Raw genomic sequence first — 16,370 nt, forward strand, 5'->3', positions numbered from 1 at the left:
CTGCTTTTTAAAGAAAACCATTTCAAAACACCTGCTTAGCTTGCACTCACACTCTGCTTGAAGCATTTCCCACAAAGTGCCAAGGAGGGCAGCAAACAAAAGCACCAGCCACTGGCTGCACTTGCTGAACACAAGAATAAAGGCAGGCTCGGATCCTGCCTCTGGACACCTGCTCCTGTCAGAGGGTTGCAAGGCCAATGCTGCAGCTCATGTCCCAGCAAGAGCTGAAGGGGAACAGACCAACCAATCACCAAGCACACTTCTAATTGGAAACAACCAGATCCTTCCAGTTGGAAATGAGGGTCTATCATTTCCCTGTGAAAATAATCTCAGGCATCTATTCATGAAAATATGTCTTCAGCGGTCTTCTGTCAGTAGGAAAAATACCCGTAGCATGCAAAGCCTGGGAGAGCCCCACAATTCATAGTAACATAAGTTATGTGTGTGGGTAATTTTGCCGCCCTAAAACTAACCAGAGTACTCAGGACTGTTGCTTGAGTTTGCCTAGAGACAACGAACAAAAGCTATGAGTCTATAGACTGTACATTCATGTGACGACCCCCCTGGCTCTTGGGACTGCCAACAGGGGGGTCAGAGTTACCATCTTCCTGTCAGAGACAACTTTGAGGGTTTAAGAGTCCTGCAAGAGATTGTTCCGGCTTGGGGTGAGGCAGGTCAAGAACGGACACAATGTTCCCGTCCATCTTCTGAAGAGGGCTTCTCGTTAGCGCATCTTGTAGTCATTACATATAGATGTTTCACAGAGCTGCCCTTTAAAATCCAAGTCTACTGTGAAGTCCAGGTCACGCTGTAACAAAGACAACAGGTCAGATCTGGGTGGGACCATTTATCTGGATTCTTCTAGAAACTGCAGCAAGTCCCAAATACAGCTCCTGTATTGCTGCCTGGGACTGGGCATGTGGACATTCCCTTTCAGTTTGGAAAGAGCTGTGCTGGCTCCCAGTCAGCTCCCAGTCACAGTGCAAAGTACACTGTCCTCTACAGCCCTGTCCAAGGCTGGACATGTCTAATCCAGTGCTAAAAAGTTTGGCACCGCTTGACTGGGCATTACGAAGGAAAGTTACAGGGATGTGCAGATGCGGCAGAGCCTCCCCATGGAGTCCTTCAAAAAGGGCCGCCGCCACTGTGCGAGGCTCTCAAGCACGCTCAACCCACGTGCAATATGACTACCTGAAGGGGTCTGTCTTGGGTTTAGAAACCCATGCATTCCTAGGCCAACAGCCCTCAAAAATGGAGGTGTGTAGAAGGCCCAGGTATACTCTTGGGTTTCATACGTGGCATCCAAAGTTGAAATTCAAGGGTGCAAACTTCACCTACCACATTTTTTTCATTTGGTTTCATGGATATGGTGCCATAAATTTCTTCGCCTCTTCTAACAGTGAGGTAGTCCTCCAGGTAGAATACGGTTTGCTTCCAGTGAGTATAAGGGGCATCTGGGGCTGCAACAAAGAGATGTTGTCATCAGACACAACTTCATTTTCTTTGCTCCAGACACTGCAACAAATGCTGAAAGCAGAGGGTTAATATCACAAGGCCTGGATGGTCTCTTTTCACTCTGGTTGATCTAGTACATAACAACAGCCCCGCTGGATCAGGCCATAGGCTTACTACCTTCCCACCCCCCATTCTTCCAATCAGTTTGGATGTGCAGCTTGGTGGGACAAGACTTGGTAAATCTAACCTGCTGCCACCAGCCCAAGCGATCCAATTCCCTGGGCAAAACCCCTCCCCAAGAACGCTATTTGGACAATAAGAATAACAATATATTTTATTAAAATGCCCTCACTCTGCCAGTAGCACCTGCAGAGCAGGGAGACTGACCACAGATCCCAGAACATGGCGAACATAAGAACAGCCCCACTGGATCAGGCCATAGGCCCATCTAGTCCAGCTTCCTGTATCTCACAGAGGCCCCACCAAATGCCCGAGGGAGCACACCAGATAACAAGAGACCTCATCCTGGTGCCCTCTCCTGCATCTGGCATTCTGACACAGCCTATTTCTAAAATCAGGAGGTTGCACATACACATCATGGCTTGTAACCCGTAATGGATTTTTCCTCCAGAAACTTGTTCAATCCCCTTTTAAAGTCATCTAGGCCAGATACCATCACCACATGCTGTGGCAAGGAGTTCCGCAGACCACACACAGAGTAAAGAAATATTTTCTTTTGTCTGTCCTATCTCTCCCAACAGTCAATTTTAGTGGATGTCCCCTGGTTCTGGTGTTATGTGAGAGTGTAAAGAGCATCTCCCTATCCACTCTGTCCATCACCCGCATAATTTTATATGTCTCAATCATGTCCCCCCTCAGGCGTCTCTTTTCTAGGCTGAAGAGGCCCAAACACTGTAGCCTTTCCTCATAAGGAAGGTGCCCCAGCCCTGTAATCATCTTGGGACCCAATCCTATCCAACTTTCCAACGCCGGTGTAATCACAATACAGCCATGAGGTAAGGGAACAAGAGTTCCCATACATTGAGGAGGCCTCTGTGACTGCCTCCCCACCATAGCATGCAGTGCACACCCCATGGGCACAGCTGCACCGGCACTGGAAAGTGGGATAGAATTGGGCCCTTAGTTGCTCTCTTTTGCACCTTTTCCGCTATGTCTTTTTTGAGATGCGGTGACCAGAACTGGACGCAATACTCCAGGTGTGGCCTTACCATCGATTTGTACAACGACATTATAATATTAGCCATTTTATTAGTATCAATGTTTTAGTGACATTATTGTCAAGCAGGACTTTATGTGTGCATTTTAGCTGGTGGACTGTTGAGAGAGTTGTCCAGTCACATGTGGGTAGCTTCTTTTTAATGCTGCTGTTGATTTTTTTCCCCCAGTGTAAAATGTTCCACTGAAATTGAGACTGCCTGCCACATTTCAGGCCGCAAAGCTCTTCCTCAAAAGCAAAAGCACTTCCTTAAAATATAAAACATGAAACTAGTAATTACAACCATTTTGCAAAATGTAGCTCATCAAATCCCCAAAACAGAATGAAACTAAAATGTATCCTATGTCAACAATTTTTGGAAGGTCAACAAATATTAAATTTAACACTAGACAATAAGAAGAGTTTTAATGTTTGTTCTGACTGTTGCATGTCCCCCACTCCCACATCTTGTGCTCTTTAGTGTCAATATAATGATATTGATGGTATCATACTGGTTAGTTGTTGGCACAATTCATGTATTTTATCAAAATCATCACGCATTTTGCAAAATGATTGTAATTCATTTTCCATTTTAGTTCACCTCTGTGGAAGGGCTGATCAGCCTGAAGTGGGGTAAATGTTCATGATTTCATTGGGGATTTATACAATAATAAGAAAACTTAGCAGCACTTTGGGGTTCCCCTCTTTTTTCCCTACTTGCAGAAAAGCAATTTCCCCCCTATTCTTGCATGTTTTGTTCTTTGATCCCCTGGAGCTCTAATGTGCTGTGACAGTTTTTTGGACTCCTTCTCCACATGGGCCACTTGTCTGCCAAAGATCACCCACCAACAGAAATGTCCCCATGAAACCCTTACTTGCCATACTTAATGCAAAAGACAAAAGAAAAAACAACAACCAGGGAAAACAAACTGAAATATTTTTTAAATACTGGCTCTCAATATCCTGACTAAATTCTTGCTTGAGTCAGATGTCTTTGCAGGGGTAGCTCCGCCAAGTGCCCAGGTATCTCACTGTCTGCAGTGTTTTGAAATCTGAGGCTATCTGAAAAGTGACTTGGGTGACCTCCAAGAAATTTTGAGAATATCTTCTGGGATGAAGCAGAGTTTTATCGTGACTTTGGGAGTCCTGAAACTAATTTACTTTGGTACGTGTCAGACATTTGGAGCAGAATGCAGGGCATTGGAGTGAAGTCCAAACTATTTGGGTTTTGTGTGAACCTTGACATTTAGTATTAACAAAGTGCAACCACTTTTTCATGTTTATTTTGCACACATTGTAAAGTCTTTATGTAGTCATTTACATTGCCCTCACGCTTGGGTCCAAGGCTATCCTGTGGCCAACACCGCCTCCCTTGCACCCGAGGGGCCACTTGGAGACTGGGCTTGTGGGAAAAGATAAAGCATTTTTTTGTACACTGTGTGATCCCTGATTGGCCAGGGTTACCAACATCCCAAATTGAGGAAGCGGCCTCCAAGGGAACAAGGGCACCAAATGAGATAGAAATGAGGTAATTTGTAAAAGTGAAAATTGTGGAAAAACCTGCTTCCTCCCCCAGAAGTTTGCCACCTGCTTGCTCTGCCCCCCTCCCAGTCAGTGGCATAGCTAATGCATCTACCTACTACCTGGGGTCAAAGATTTTGTAGCCCCCCCATGACAAAATAAAAATTAATTAAGTAAATTAAAAGTGTACCCCTTATTGGTTAGAGATGCTGTGCTGGACTGAAGAGGGACAGTTATTTTCCGCCTGCTAAATATAAGAGGAACGTCACTTGAAAAAGTGCCTCTTTACCAGTTAGCAGGGTAACTGTATTATGATACACGGAAATGAGAGCTGATTGATATGAACACCTTAATGGTTCCATGCTGTATTATATAACATCTCGTTTAAAATCAGTCTCATAGGTCAGTTTAAGTTAAGAAAATCCACTTCCTGTTCCATAAGGCAGTTTTGTTTTCATTTTCCGGTTAATTGGCTATAACTTTTGATAGAATACAGATATTCTGATGTGGTTTGTTTCACTGCATTCCTCATTAAATTACCTTTCTAAAGATATATAACATGGTGGTATTATTCGTACATACCAATTTTTTCACAATTTTGGCCACTAGTGCAGGAGGTCTGGTCTAGAGGGTAGAACCTCCATTAGCCCAAAGATAACATCAGAAGATCGCCAGTTCGAGAACACCAGCAGCTCTCTGAACGGCTGAGAATGGTGAGACCTTGAAGCAGCTGACAAGCCCAGCTGAATGATTCTACCTGCTTTTGGTGTGAGCAAGAAGCGTCTTGGCTGCCCTCCATGTGAGAGATGGAGCTGCTTGTCAGCCTGCTGGGAGAACTGGAGGCCAGAAGTGAGACCAAACCAGGAAGATCCATCTGAAATGTTGTTGGTTCTTGAAAGAGAGAACCTCTAGGATTGTAAAAATCCCCTTGAGGGATTTAGAAACGCCTGCCTATGTAAATGGCCTTGAATAAAGTCAGAGGAGTAATCCGATGACCAGAAAGGCGGTATATAAATACCAAGTTATTATTATTATTAGTGTCAAGCTCAGTTTGTTGCCCCCTAAAGTTTTTTGCCTGGTGCGACTGCTACCCCCTGCATCCCTTTAGCTATGCCACTTGTGGAGATTTTCCTTCTACTCTGAGTCCTTAACGGATCAGCAAAAGGACACTGTTTGTTGGAAACTGAAAGCCTCCCTTGAAATAGTTTTAGTACTGGACATCCAAGCCTCAGCGTGTGGTTGATTCAGTTGCTCTCCAAAACATCAACCATTGTGAGCCAGCCAGCATTGGTCCTGATCCTGCCAGCAAGTATTCAAGCAGAGATATCTACTTGTTCAAGCATCCTTTGTCCAACATTCCTGTCATCTCCAGGACGAAGAGCCACTTAAAGCCTAAACCAGGGAGAATCTCCCCCTCCCTTCTGCATTCAATCAGCCTTGATGCTTATAGGAAAGTCTGGGTCAGGCATGGGGGCTTGGCAGAGGGGACCCTGCTTGCACAATCCAGGCTCTTCTGGCAGGCATGTTCCTCAGTTTAGAGCAGCCAGCAACTGCCCTCTCTCTCCACACTGAAGAGACTCAATTTAAATTATCTGCTGAAGACCGTGCTGCATTTTTTTTTTCTGTGCTGGTTATAGTACAACTGCAGCCGTCTGTGACAAGCTAAATTGAGTTTCTTCCCGTGTTATAAACATGCATGCATTGAGATCACATCAGCATAGTCAGTATAGCAGGAGAGGTTTCTGGGATTGCGCAGCATGGCCTTTGGAAGTTGGAGGCTGCCAGTCCATTCACAACTCAACATTCACCATCAAATCAAAAAGGATTACCTTTGAAAGTACGTCTCTCAATAATGCACTTTTGAAAGTCCATTATTTTTGAAAGTGCATATTTTATGAACTGGGATGAAATGTGCTGAGGAAGCCTGGGTTTAGCTGAGGCAGCGCATGAGCATCACTCCTATGTTCAGAGTGTCTTGAGATTCCTTAAAGATGGGAAGATGTATTGTGCCACAAGTTCTTGTGGACTATATGCATTACAAAGACAATCACTCAACTACTGGCCAGCAGTCACAACCTGGAAAGCCTGTGCCCCAGAAAAGCCCTCCCCATTCCGAGCAGCACTTACAGTTCTGCCATCTGCCACGGCACCACATTTCTTTCAAGCTGATCTGGGCACAAAGATATGGAACTGTAAGCAACGCTTACGGGAGGGGGGGGGCTTTTCCAAATCCTGGATCTGGCCTGTGGATGGAGGTTTGGAGAGCCCTGAGCTATTCACACATCATGTATGAAATCATTTCAGCATAAATAAGCATAAGTACATTTTCACTTCCAGTTACCAAACTAATTCTCAAAAACAAAAATTATAAAACCTACACACCACAATAATATGCATGCTTACTCAGAAGTAGGTCCCACTGTCTTCAATGGGGCTCACTGCACAATCCTATTCATAAGAAAGTCCCATTGAATTCAGTGGAGCTTGAGAGATTCAAAGATCTTTCTCCAGATCCGTCACAGACAGTTGAACCTATTAGCCTATACATAAAGTTTTGATTTCTTGCCCCAATGCACATGACTTTACATTTACTTACAGATGTGTTTCAGTGTAAATAAGTGTAAAGTAATGCACATTGGGGCAAGAAAGCAAAACTTTAGATATAGGCTGATGGGTTCTGAGCTGCCTGTGACAGATCAGGAGAGAGATCTTGGGGTGGTGGTGGACAGGTCGATGAAAGTGTCGACCCAATGTGCGGCGGCAGTGAAGAAGGCCAATTCTATGCTTGGGATCATTAGGAAGGGTATTGAGAACCAAACGGCTAATATTATAATGCCGTTGTACCAATCGATGTTAAGGCCACACCTGGAGTATTGTGTCCAGTTCTGGTCGCCGCATCTCAAAAAAGACATAGTGGAAATGGAAAAGGTGCAAAAGAGAGCGACTAAGATGATTACGGGGCTGGGGCACCTTCCTTATGAGGAAAGGCTACGGCGTTTGGGCCTCTTCAGCCTAGAAAGGAGACGCCTGAGGGGGGACGTGATTGAGACATACAAAATCATGCAGGGGCTGGATAGAGCCTTAGGGCTCATAGAGCATGCAAGGGCGAGTGAGAAGGAATCTCATTTCCGGGCTTTCCTCTTTTAGGAGCTCATGCTGGCACCTGCTCTATGTGGGGCTATTCTAGTGCAGTGCTCAGCTTGCTCAAGTCACAGCGGTTTTCTGAGTGCTTCCGTTCCTCACCATGGATGTGCCATGAGAAACACACTTTGGATGTGTTCAGAAGCAAGACAGCCCTTTATGACTATACGTTGCAATGCTGGTTGAAAACAGGTGGGAGGCTCTGCCAATTGCTCCTGGGCCTAAATTCTTGGGACTTCTGCTGGATCACAGGCCTTCTCCAAAGCCAGCAGCCCCAGGACTGCTACTGGACCTCTGGGATCACACCACAGAGCAGTTCCCCAGCCTGCTGTGGCAGCGCACGTGCAGGAGACGAACTTCAGGACAGATCGTGCCCAGGTGTGACACTGTCTCTGCACATCAGCACAGGCAATCAGAACCACAGAACGAAACAGTGGGAAGGGAGAGCAAGGACTGACCTGTGGAAAACCCTGTTTTCTTGTGGCACTTTGTAAATTCGATATTAAAATAAGTCACCAAGGCATGGACATAGTCGTTGCGCTGCACCTGGAGGCAGAACGCAGAGGTGAACGTCAGCTCCTCCTGCTTCACCGTATAGATGTCCACTTCCTGCAGCGAGGAGGAAAAGAGGCTATTTAGATGAGGCAGCATCACTTCCAAGGTCTGCAATTCTTAACAGTGTCTGTACTAATGGAAGGGCCTGATGCAGTGGGGTGAGTGACTCCAAAGGGCTGGCTCCACTGAAATGCACGGGAGAAGGGCAGGATTCCCAGCCAGGCAGGTCCAAAGGCCTGCCTTGGACATGTTCCAGGTGACATTTTTTTTAAAAGCAGCTTATTTTCATTTTCAGTACATCTGCTGCAGAGCTTCCCAATCTTTGCAGGTGAAGAGAAGGAAGCCCTCCTGCACACTCAACACTTCTGTTCTCCAACCAAGGACTACTAACTGATTTTGCTATTGCTGGCCCAAGATGACTCTTATTGGCTGCTGGGGCTTAGCCCAGGGCAAGGGGACAGGAGACCTCCAGCAGCTGAAATCCCCCATGGGACGCAGTGACAGCCACACCAGCACTGCTGCATCGCTGGGTGGGAAACTTGGGTAGGATTGGGCTGCCAGTGAGGCTGTAGGGCCAGTTGCCTGCCTGCCCACCTCCTGCTGTGTTTCAGACCACAGGCCATCTTACCTTAGGATGAAATACCTCTATTCCTGGTCAGCTTGTGAGAAGCCATTAAAAGGCCCGAACTCCATATTATGGTAAAACTGTGATTGGTTTCTGCAACTGAAGCAACACCTGCAAGAGCCCTGATCTGGGCTGGGACCTGCGCCGGGGGCGGGGGGGGGGTTGTAATGCTCCCCTCCACTTGTGCCCTGATCCTTTTCACTGCTGAAGATTGCCTAGAAGGGTCTGGTCACTTAGCTGTAATAAATGCTTCTGAGCATGTGCAGAATGCCTCTCCTTCACCATCAGCTGACGATGGTGCCTTCTTTGCCAGGTGATTTCAGCAGATGTTTTTATGGTCTGCTTGGTTAGTCTTTTGGGTGCCACCAGACTCTGTGGCTTTTGTTACCTTTGCCTGACCTGCCTACTTCACTGGACGTCACTGAGCACCTGGCAGAAGGGCTCTCAAGCATTCAACAGAGAGAACAAGGATTGTAGGCAGATGCAACACCCCCCCCCCCGGCTGCTTTGCAAGCAGTTGGCATTGCTCAACATGCCTGGCTTGGCCAAGACAAGCATGGAGCTGGAGGTGATATTTGCTCCATTCGGCTTCCCTCCCTTCCTAGCTACCCCTAACCCCACCCAGCAGGAGGCCGACTCCCTATTTTGCAAAACCAGGGTCTTCTTGGATTGATGGTGGTTCTGCCAGACCTGGGACAGGGGCAGGCCTTTCCTGACTTTACCACCACAGGACTGGGGTCAGTCATTGGTTGAGGGTCCACACACCCACCAGAGGGTTCACTTGGCTGGGTCTCCCAGCCCTTAGTAGTGGCAGCAGTGGTGTCATCTAGCACACCATGGGGGAGTAGACAGGGCACAATGGGGGCTCACTTGCCTGGCTCTGCCCCAGGACACCTCTGAACCTGGCAGTGGCAGTGGGTACTGGAGACCTGCATATTAAACCTGACCCCTTTGACATCAAGAACATGGGATCTGCCACAGAACTTGGCTCCTGGGTGAGTTGGGGGGGTTGAACTGGCAATTCCCACACATGTCATTCTAAAGATCTAACAGCCACTTTGCACAAGACATTTGCCTTGCAATTGTGCACACAGGTGTAGTGTGACCTTCCCAACTGCCTGTGTACACAAGAGTTGTTCGATGCCTTGTGTCAAAATGGGAGAAGAGTCTTGATGGAGAGTCTAAGGGTCCCAGTAGCCCAGCATTCGTTTCCAGCCAGATGTCAGGCAGCAGTGAGGATGGAAATGTAGCGATGAGATCTCGTCATGCCAGAACCTTGGAAGAGAAGGTGTTCACAGAGCAAAGCGCTTGACACCGGGAAAGCCTCGTCTCCCCACTTTGAAATTCCCCCCACATTGACTTCTTCTCCCATTGAGCTCCCGCAATCTTCCACCAACTTCCTCTGCCAACTATCCAGTGTCCCTTCCCTAGTGTTATTCACACAGCACTAAAAAATAACATCTCTTGGGAACATCATTACCACAAGGGACTGGGAAGATGGGGATTTAATTGACAGGTGCACTTTGCGAAGCTGCATCCCTTCATTCTGCTCCATGGTTTATTGCTAAATTTAGTTTTTTCAAAAAACCTGTTTATGAATTTTGGAGCCATTTGGCGGCACAAGTGCTGCTTTTACTGCTCTTCCTTCGAGTCGGCATACAGACACTTCCACCATTCTCCTGGGGAGAAATTTTCTGCAAAATGTAAAACAAAGTTTTCTATTTCTGAACGTGTTCCCAAATCTGCATTGACTCAGTTCCTATTCTTAGAATATTTAAGAATACTGCCTCCCAGTCTCAAGCTAGCTCTGGTAGAGATTCTGTTGCTCATTTGACCAAATGCAAAGGTGGCACCACAACCCCCCAGTTTTCATCTCAATGGGATGAAATCACTGGGTGGCTCTGTCCCAGCAGAACCTTCCCTGCATTCGCCTCCTGGGCTGCACAACAGCAGCAAGTGCATTCATGTGGCCTTCCAAGTGGGGACTTTGCATTAGAGAAAGATGCAATGAGAGTGTTCAGAGCACCTCACACACATTAGCTCAGTGATAAGAACAACACTTCACTTGCCCAGCACTTGCTACCTGTACAAAGTATGGCACATATACCATTTTGATGCAGTTCTTTTGGCAACACTGTAAAGTAAGCATTTCCCCCACATTACAGTTTGTGGGGCTGAGAGGGAGTGACCTGCATAAAGGCGCCTGGTAAAGTCATGGAAGAAGTGAGATGCAAACTGGAGAAGTCCTCATTTGCATCTCAAGCTCTTATGCTACTTCAACCCACACAGTGATCTTTACAACATTTCTGTAAGGTAGGCCAGTACTGCTATCTTCAAATTGCCGGGGGGGGGGGGAAGATGGTGGTGCAGAGAGAAAAAGGCTTGCTTTCAAGGTCACCTTGGGTAAGATTTGAATCAGGGATTTCCTACTCTACCATTCAGTTTCACAGGGTCAGGCTGGATGAGATGATGGAGCTCATCAAGGTGCTGCAAAACAAAGAATGTTTCTTGTTTGCAAAGTGTGGCTATAAGGGCCTTCCAGTGGGACTTTGCCACTGGACAACAGTGGGTTTGGATCCTTTATCCCAGAAGCTGCTGCCTGCCCTGTTAGAGAAAACTGAAGTGTCTCCTAAAAAGGGGGGGCAGGGAGAGAATGCTATTCTCTAGAGCAGGGCTGCTCAGACTTTTAACTTTAGGGACCTTTAAAACTGTGTAGGAGAGATAATTTCAGCAGGTGCAGCTTGTCATCTGTGGGATGACAAGTTGCACCTGCTGAAATTCTCTCTTCTATACACTTGTTAAAGGTCCAGCATCCCTAAAGTTGAAAGTTTGAGCACCCTGGACTAGAGTTTTGTCACAGCTAGAAAGAAATTGGAATTTCTCCTCAAAATTGGAATTTTGAGCCCCAAATGACCTGGTCTGGCTTCCAAAGGCCAATCAAGTGATTAGGAAGCCTCCATTGCCCTGTTTTGTTTGTAATTTCCAAACTGCCTACAGATTGCTCCTTCCTCCCACACTATGCTGTGCATGTGCACTTTGATAAAACACCACCAAAAAGGTGGTCTGGATTTGATTGAATATATCCAGATGCTCTTTGTGTGCTGCTTTCCCCACACTCAAGAGAGCAGAGGTGCTCCCTCCACAGAGCAACTGGACCAAGCAGGGACCTTGATGCCATTTGCATGTTCTGATCACTTTCTCTGCAGAGGTCTATGAATGTGAGTGTGTGGCAGAAACGCAGGGGAATGAATGCAGGGGAGCAGATTCAACTGAAAGCTGAAAGGGAAATTTTACCGCTGCTGATTGGGTAAGAGGCACCTTTTCAAGTGGGTGCTCCTTTTTTTAGCAGGGGGAGAGTAACTGGCCCACCTCACCCCAGCACTGTCTGTTCTAGTGGCTGTCTGCTGGTATTCATTTGCATCTTTTTAGATTGTGAGCCCTTTTGGGACAGGGAGCCATTTAGTTATTTGATTTTTCTCTGTAAACTGCTTTGTGAACTTTTAGTTGAAAAGCGGTATATAAATACTGTTAATACTTAATAATAATAATGACTGGTTAGAACCAGTGGCATAGCTAAGGGGATGCAGGGGGTAGCAGTTGCACCAGGCATCAAGCTTTAGGGGGGCAACAAGCTGAGCTTCAGACTAGTGACCAAAATTGGGAAAATCTTCGTATATATGATTAATACCATCATGTCATTGGAAAGGTAATTTAATGCAGAATGCAATGAAACAAACCCCCTTGGAATATCTGTATTCTATCAAAAGTTATGGCTAATCAACCAGAAAAAATGAAAACACAATTGCCTTATAGAACAAAAAGTGGATTTTCTTAACTCAAAACTGACCTATGAGACTGATTGTTGTTCAAGAGGTGCCCCTCTTATATTTAGCAAGAGAAGAATAACCATCCCTCTGCACCCCAATACAGTGTCTCAAATCTATCAGGGGCACACTTTTTATTTATTTACGTAATTTAATTTTGTCGGGGGGGGGGGGGGGGCTACAAATCTTCTTTGACCCCAGATAGCAGGCAGATGCCTTTTCACTTTTGAAAAAGCCCAGATGTGACATCACTTCCAGTTGTGACATCACTTCCAGGGCAACATTTTGAACTTGGCACCAGGCCACATGATCATTAGCTACACGACTTGTTAGAACAAGCTTGTCAGCTAAGACTTTTTTCCTTTAATTTAAAGGACACTTCTCATCACCTTGAGATAAAACCACGTGAAAAATCCATGGATAATTAGGTTATACCTGTATTTTCTACAATACATGATCTACTTGCCATGGTGTGCCTCAAGGGAAGGCTGTGCCATGGTGGTGGGGAACTGTTTCTCAGTGCACTCTGCAAAGACACCCTGCACCCCCTTGGCCCCTGATGCGGTTGCCACTAGTGCAGGGGTGGATCCAGAGTTTGTGTTTGGGAGGCCATGACCACTAGCTTAACTCCAGAGCCCAGGTCAACCAAGCAGATAGATCTGGACTTGGAGCCCTGATCTACCTGGCAAGTAGACCAGGACTCCCAGCTGAACCCGTGGCCTCCACAGCTGTGCTTTGCTGTGTGGGTAGATCTGGGCTCCCAGTCTGACTGCTCTGTGAGATGCCCACCCAGTGGGCGCAGCACTCCCTTTTCTCCCCATTCCAGCAGGTGCCCTTAAATTTACTTACAAGTTAAAGGTGTTTGAGTCCATAGAGTTAGACATTCCGTTTATCATCATTATAAAATGAAATCAGTAATGCTCAGATTGGCACATTTGCATAGGATATTTTTCAGGGACTATAATCAGCACATCCAAACCTGCAAGCCAGTCAGAAAACACCACCTTCTTTTCTGGAGCTCAGCTCCATATATTTCTAGTTTTGCATCTGACATCAACACAGATCTCTTCTAGGTGAATATACCCAGGAAATGCTCCTGCCCTCCTATCATATTTAAATCAGACTCAAAACAAAGGTGTGGCTAATCAGCTACAAACACTTCCAGACTGGATCATTTAGCCAGATTTCTGCTTCTTCAACAAACCCAGACCACACTTAAAGTGGAAAGCCTGCTTTGGAAACTTAATGTGGAAAGCTACAGGTCTCCTATACCTCTAACAGTGACATTTAACCACAAACAAGAATTCAGGAGCTGTTCTTTTTGCACCAAGGACCAGCTAATCTAAAGAAGGGCCCAGTCCTATCCAACTCTGCAGCACCAGTGCAGACCAGAGGTAAGGGAACTAACTTTCCCATACCTTAAGGAGGCCTCAGTGACTGTCCCTCCACTGCAGGATGCAGCACACGCCCCATTGATACAATTGCACCAGTGCTGGAAAATTGGATAGGATCAGGCCCTCAGTTCAAGGCAGGAAGGACTGGAATTCTCTCATCATGTCAAAAGAAACAGAGGAATACTCCAAGAGCTGCTGTCCTCTGTTTCACTATGAAACATCCTTTATTTTCTCCACACACACACACCCCCTTTGTTTGAGGATGCTTAACATCCAAAGTGAGAGTGAACTGAAAAGGAATGTGCGCTTGCTCGGACTTTTTAGTTGGTTTTAATATGCTTAGTTGTGGGTGTGGGTGTATCCTAATAGCTCCAGCTGGCTAGTTCTTGCCAATGGGGGCAGGGGAACAGACAGCTATCTGAGAACCCAACCCTATGCATGTCTACTCAGAAGTAAGTCTCATTATCGTCAATGGGCTTACTCCCAGGTAAGTGTCTGTGTCTTCCTACTAAAGAGTGATTTGGGCCATATTAGCTGTCAGTTTCCACTGTGCCAGGGCCCTTTCTCAAAAGCCCTCCCAGACAACCCTCTCTCCTTTCCAGCCAGCTAATGCTCCCCCGCCTGCTTGCAGCCTGTGGGAGGGAGAACAATGCCCTTAGCTGAGGGAGTTGACTTTTAGGCTGCACTCCTGTACCTACTTCCCTGGGAGCAAGGTCCATTGAACACAATGGGACTTACTTCTGAGTAGACCTGCTCAGTGCACCAGGATGCTTAAAGCACCAGAGTTGCAAATCAACTCTGCTACTTAAAAAAAAAAATTGCCTGATGTGGGGCACAAGGCTCCAGAAGTTGGGCAGCTCCTTGGCTGATGAGCTGGGCAAGCCACAGAGCTTGAAAACAAGGGGATGGCAAAGGAGCCTAAAAGTCACTGAGCAGGTCTACTCAGAAGTAAGTCCCATTGTGTTCAATGGGTCTTACTCCCAGTTAAGTACATACAGGAGTGCAAAGGAGGAGCAGCCAGGCCAGAGCAGCAGAGCAGGAGGTCACAGTTAAGGGGGGAATGAGAGCCACTCTGCCCCCCCCCCCAAACACTCATAGAAATGAGGTGGTTCATAGAAAAAGCCTTGAAGAAGCGCTGGGCTGCCAATTCAACAACAACAAAAACAACCTGGATCCACACTTACCCTCCTCCACTGCCCTTCCCCACTGGCAGGACAGCTGGGGGGGCACGCACCCATGGCCCCTCCCCTGGATCTGCCTATTCACCAGTGGAAGCTGGGCCACCACAGTATGAAGGGGGGTTGTGATTGTGCCCTGATTGCAGCATTCCTGTAGGAGCAAATGCCAGCCTTGGGCTTCAGTGAGAGGAAGTGAAGGGGGCACACTTAGGAATGCCATTGCTGGAGGGGGCCACAGTGTCTCAGACATGGGCAACTTCCCCCCCTTGCCTTTGTCCCATAGAACAGAAGGGCAATCCCAGACAACGGAGACACACATGGGCCTCTCTCTAGGTCCCGACTGCTTGATCAGCATAACCCCATCTCAAATCTTCAGGAGAGAAATGATGAATTAGGACCTGCAGCTCACGAGCCACATGAAAAGGCAGCGCCAAGTGCCCAGGACACACATACTGCTCCCCAGCAGAATGGCACAGACATCTTTCAGGCAATGCGGTTGAAATGCGTATTTTGGAACCACCACCAAACCTTTATTAAACAGGCATTGGTCACCACTTGCTTTGGGTCTACAATGTCCACCAAGGGCTCCTTCATGGCCACGTCCCTGATACAGGTCATGTCAAAGCCGTAAACATTCTCCCACCCTGTCAAAGCAAAGGGAGCGGTGTCAGTGGTCAGTCAAGGTCAAAGCGGAACATTTTCTATTCACACAGGTGCCTTCCAGGGTCACCTCTCCGGGTCAAAGACTCAGGGCCAGTTAGTGGGCACGTCCCCCTCGGGAATGGTAGTAACACCTCAGTGATTGCAAATGTGCACAGCACAGCCAGGTTCAGAGAGAGCTCACTGCACTTGCTCAAGAAGGAATTGCTGAGGAAAGTGCACAGAAAACAGAATGCTGCTTGAACAGAGACTGCAAGGCGAGTTTGGAAGCACAGCTGGTGTCAGGGGATTGGCCATGCCCACCCCGGCAGCAGCACTACCACCCAGCGCCCCACTGGGGGGGGGGACCAAGGGCAGGGCCCTGTCCCAGGGCCCCCAGCCATCTGATACCATTACGGTTTGAAGAAGCCTGCTTGCCAGTAACAGTGGGGGAAGTGGGGCAGAAGCATAGGACGCTTTGAAAAGGCTGGCACCCTGGACGGGTCCACATGTGCCGATTTATCACCATGCTGCATCTAAAGCAGAACTTTGAGATGACCCTGGACATGGCTGCTTGGAGGGAACTTCCATGGGGTTTACCACCCCATCCACATGGGGGGTAAAATGTGTTTCCATAAGATGGGAGGGTTTCTGTCCTGTTCCACTAGAAATGGGCGTTCAGAAATGTGCAGCAGCAGTTAAGAAGGCCAACTCTATGCTTGGAATCTTTAGAAAAGGTATTGAGAATAAAAGGGCTAATATAATATTGTACAAATCAATGGTAAGGCCAGACCTGGAGTATTGCTTCCAGTTCTGGTCACC

General features: G+C 47.1%; 1 protein-coding gene across 3 annotated transcripts in view; it reads right to left on the reverse strand.

Moving 5' to 3' along the window:
* Window positions 1-724: 724 nt before the first annotated feature.
* Window positions 725-16,370, reverse strand: part of PRMT8 (protein arginine methyltransferase 8) — an 82,545-nt gene continuing 66,899 nt past the window's right edge. For all 3 annotated transcript variants that reach the window (XM_066631752.1, XM_066631751.1, XM_066631753.1), the window contains 4 exons: window positions 15,438-15,553; window positions 7,792-7,942; window positions 1,339-1,460; window positions 725-808 (listed from right to left, as the gene is read on the reverse strand). In XM_066631752.1, coding sequence (XP_066487849.1) covers window positions 725-808; window positions 1,339-1,460; window positions 7,792-7,942; window positions 15,438-15,553 — 473 coding nt within the window. The remainder of the gene's footprint in view (window positions 809-1,338; window positions 1,461-7,791; window positions 7,943-15,437; window positions 15,554-16,370) is intronic.

Source organism: Tiliqua scincoides, chromosome 6 (genome assembly GCF_035046505.1).
Source record: "Tiliqua scincoides isolate rTilSci1 chromosome 6, rTilSci1.hap2, whole genome shotgun sequence".
In the NCBI taxonomy this organism is placed as follows: Eukaryota; Metazoa; Chordata; class Lepidosauria; order Squamata; family Scincidae; genus Tiliqua; species Tiliqua scincoides.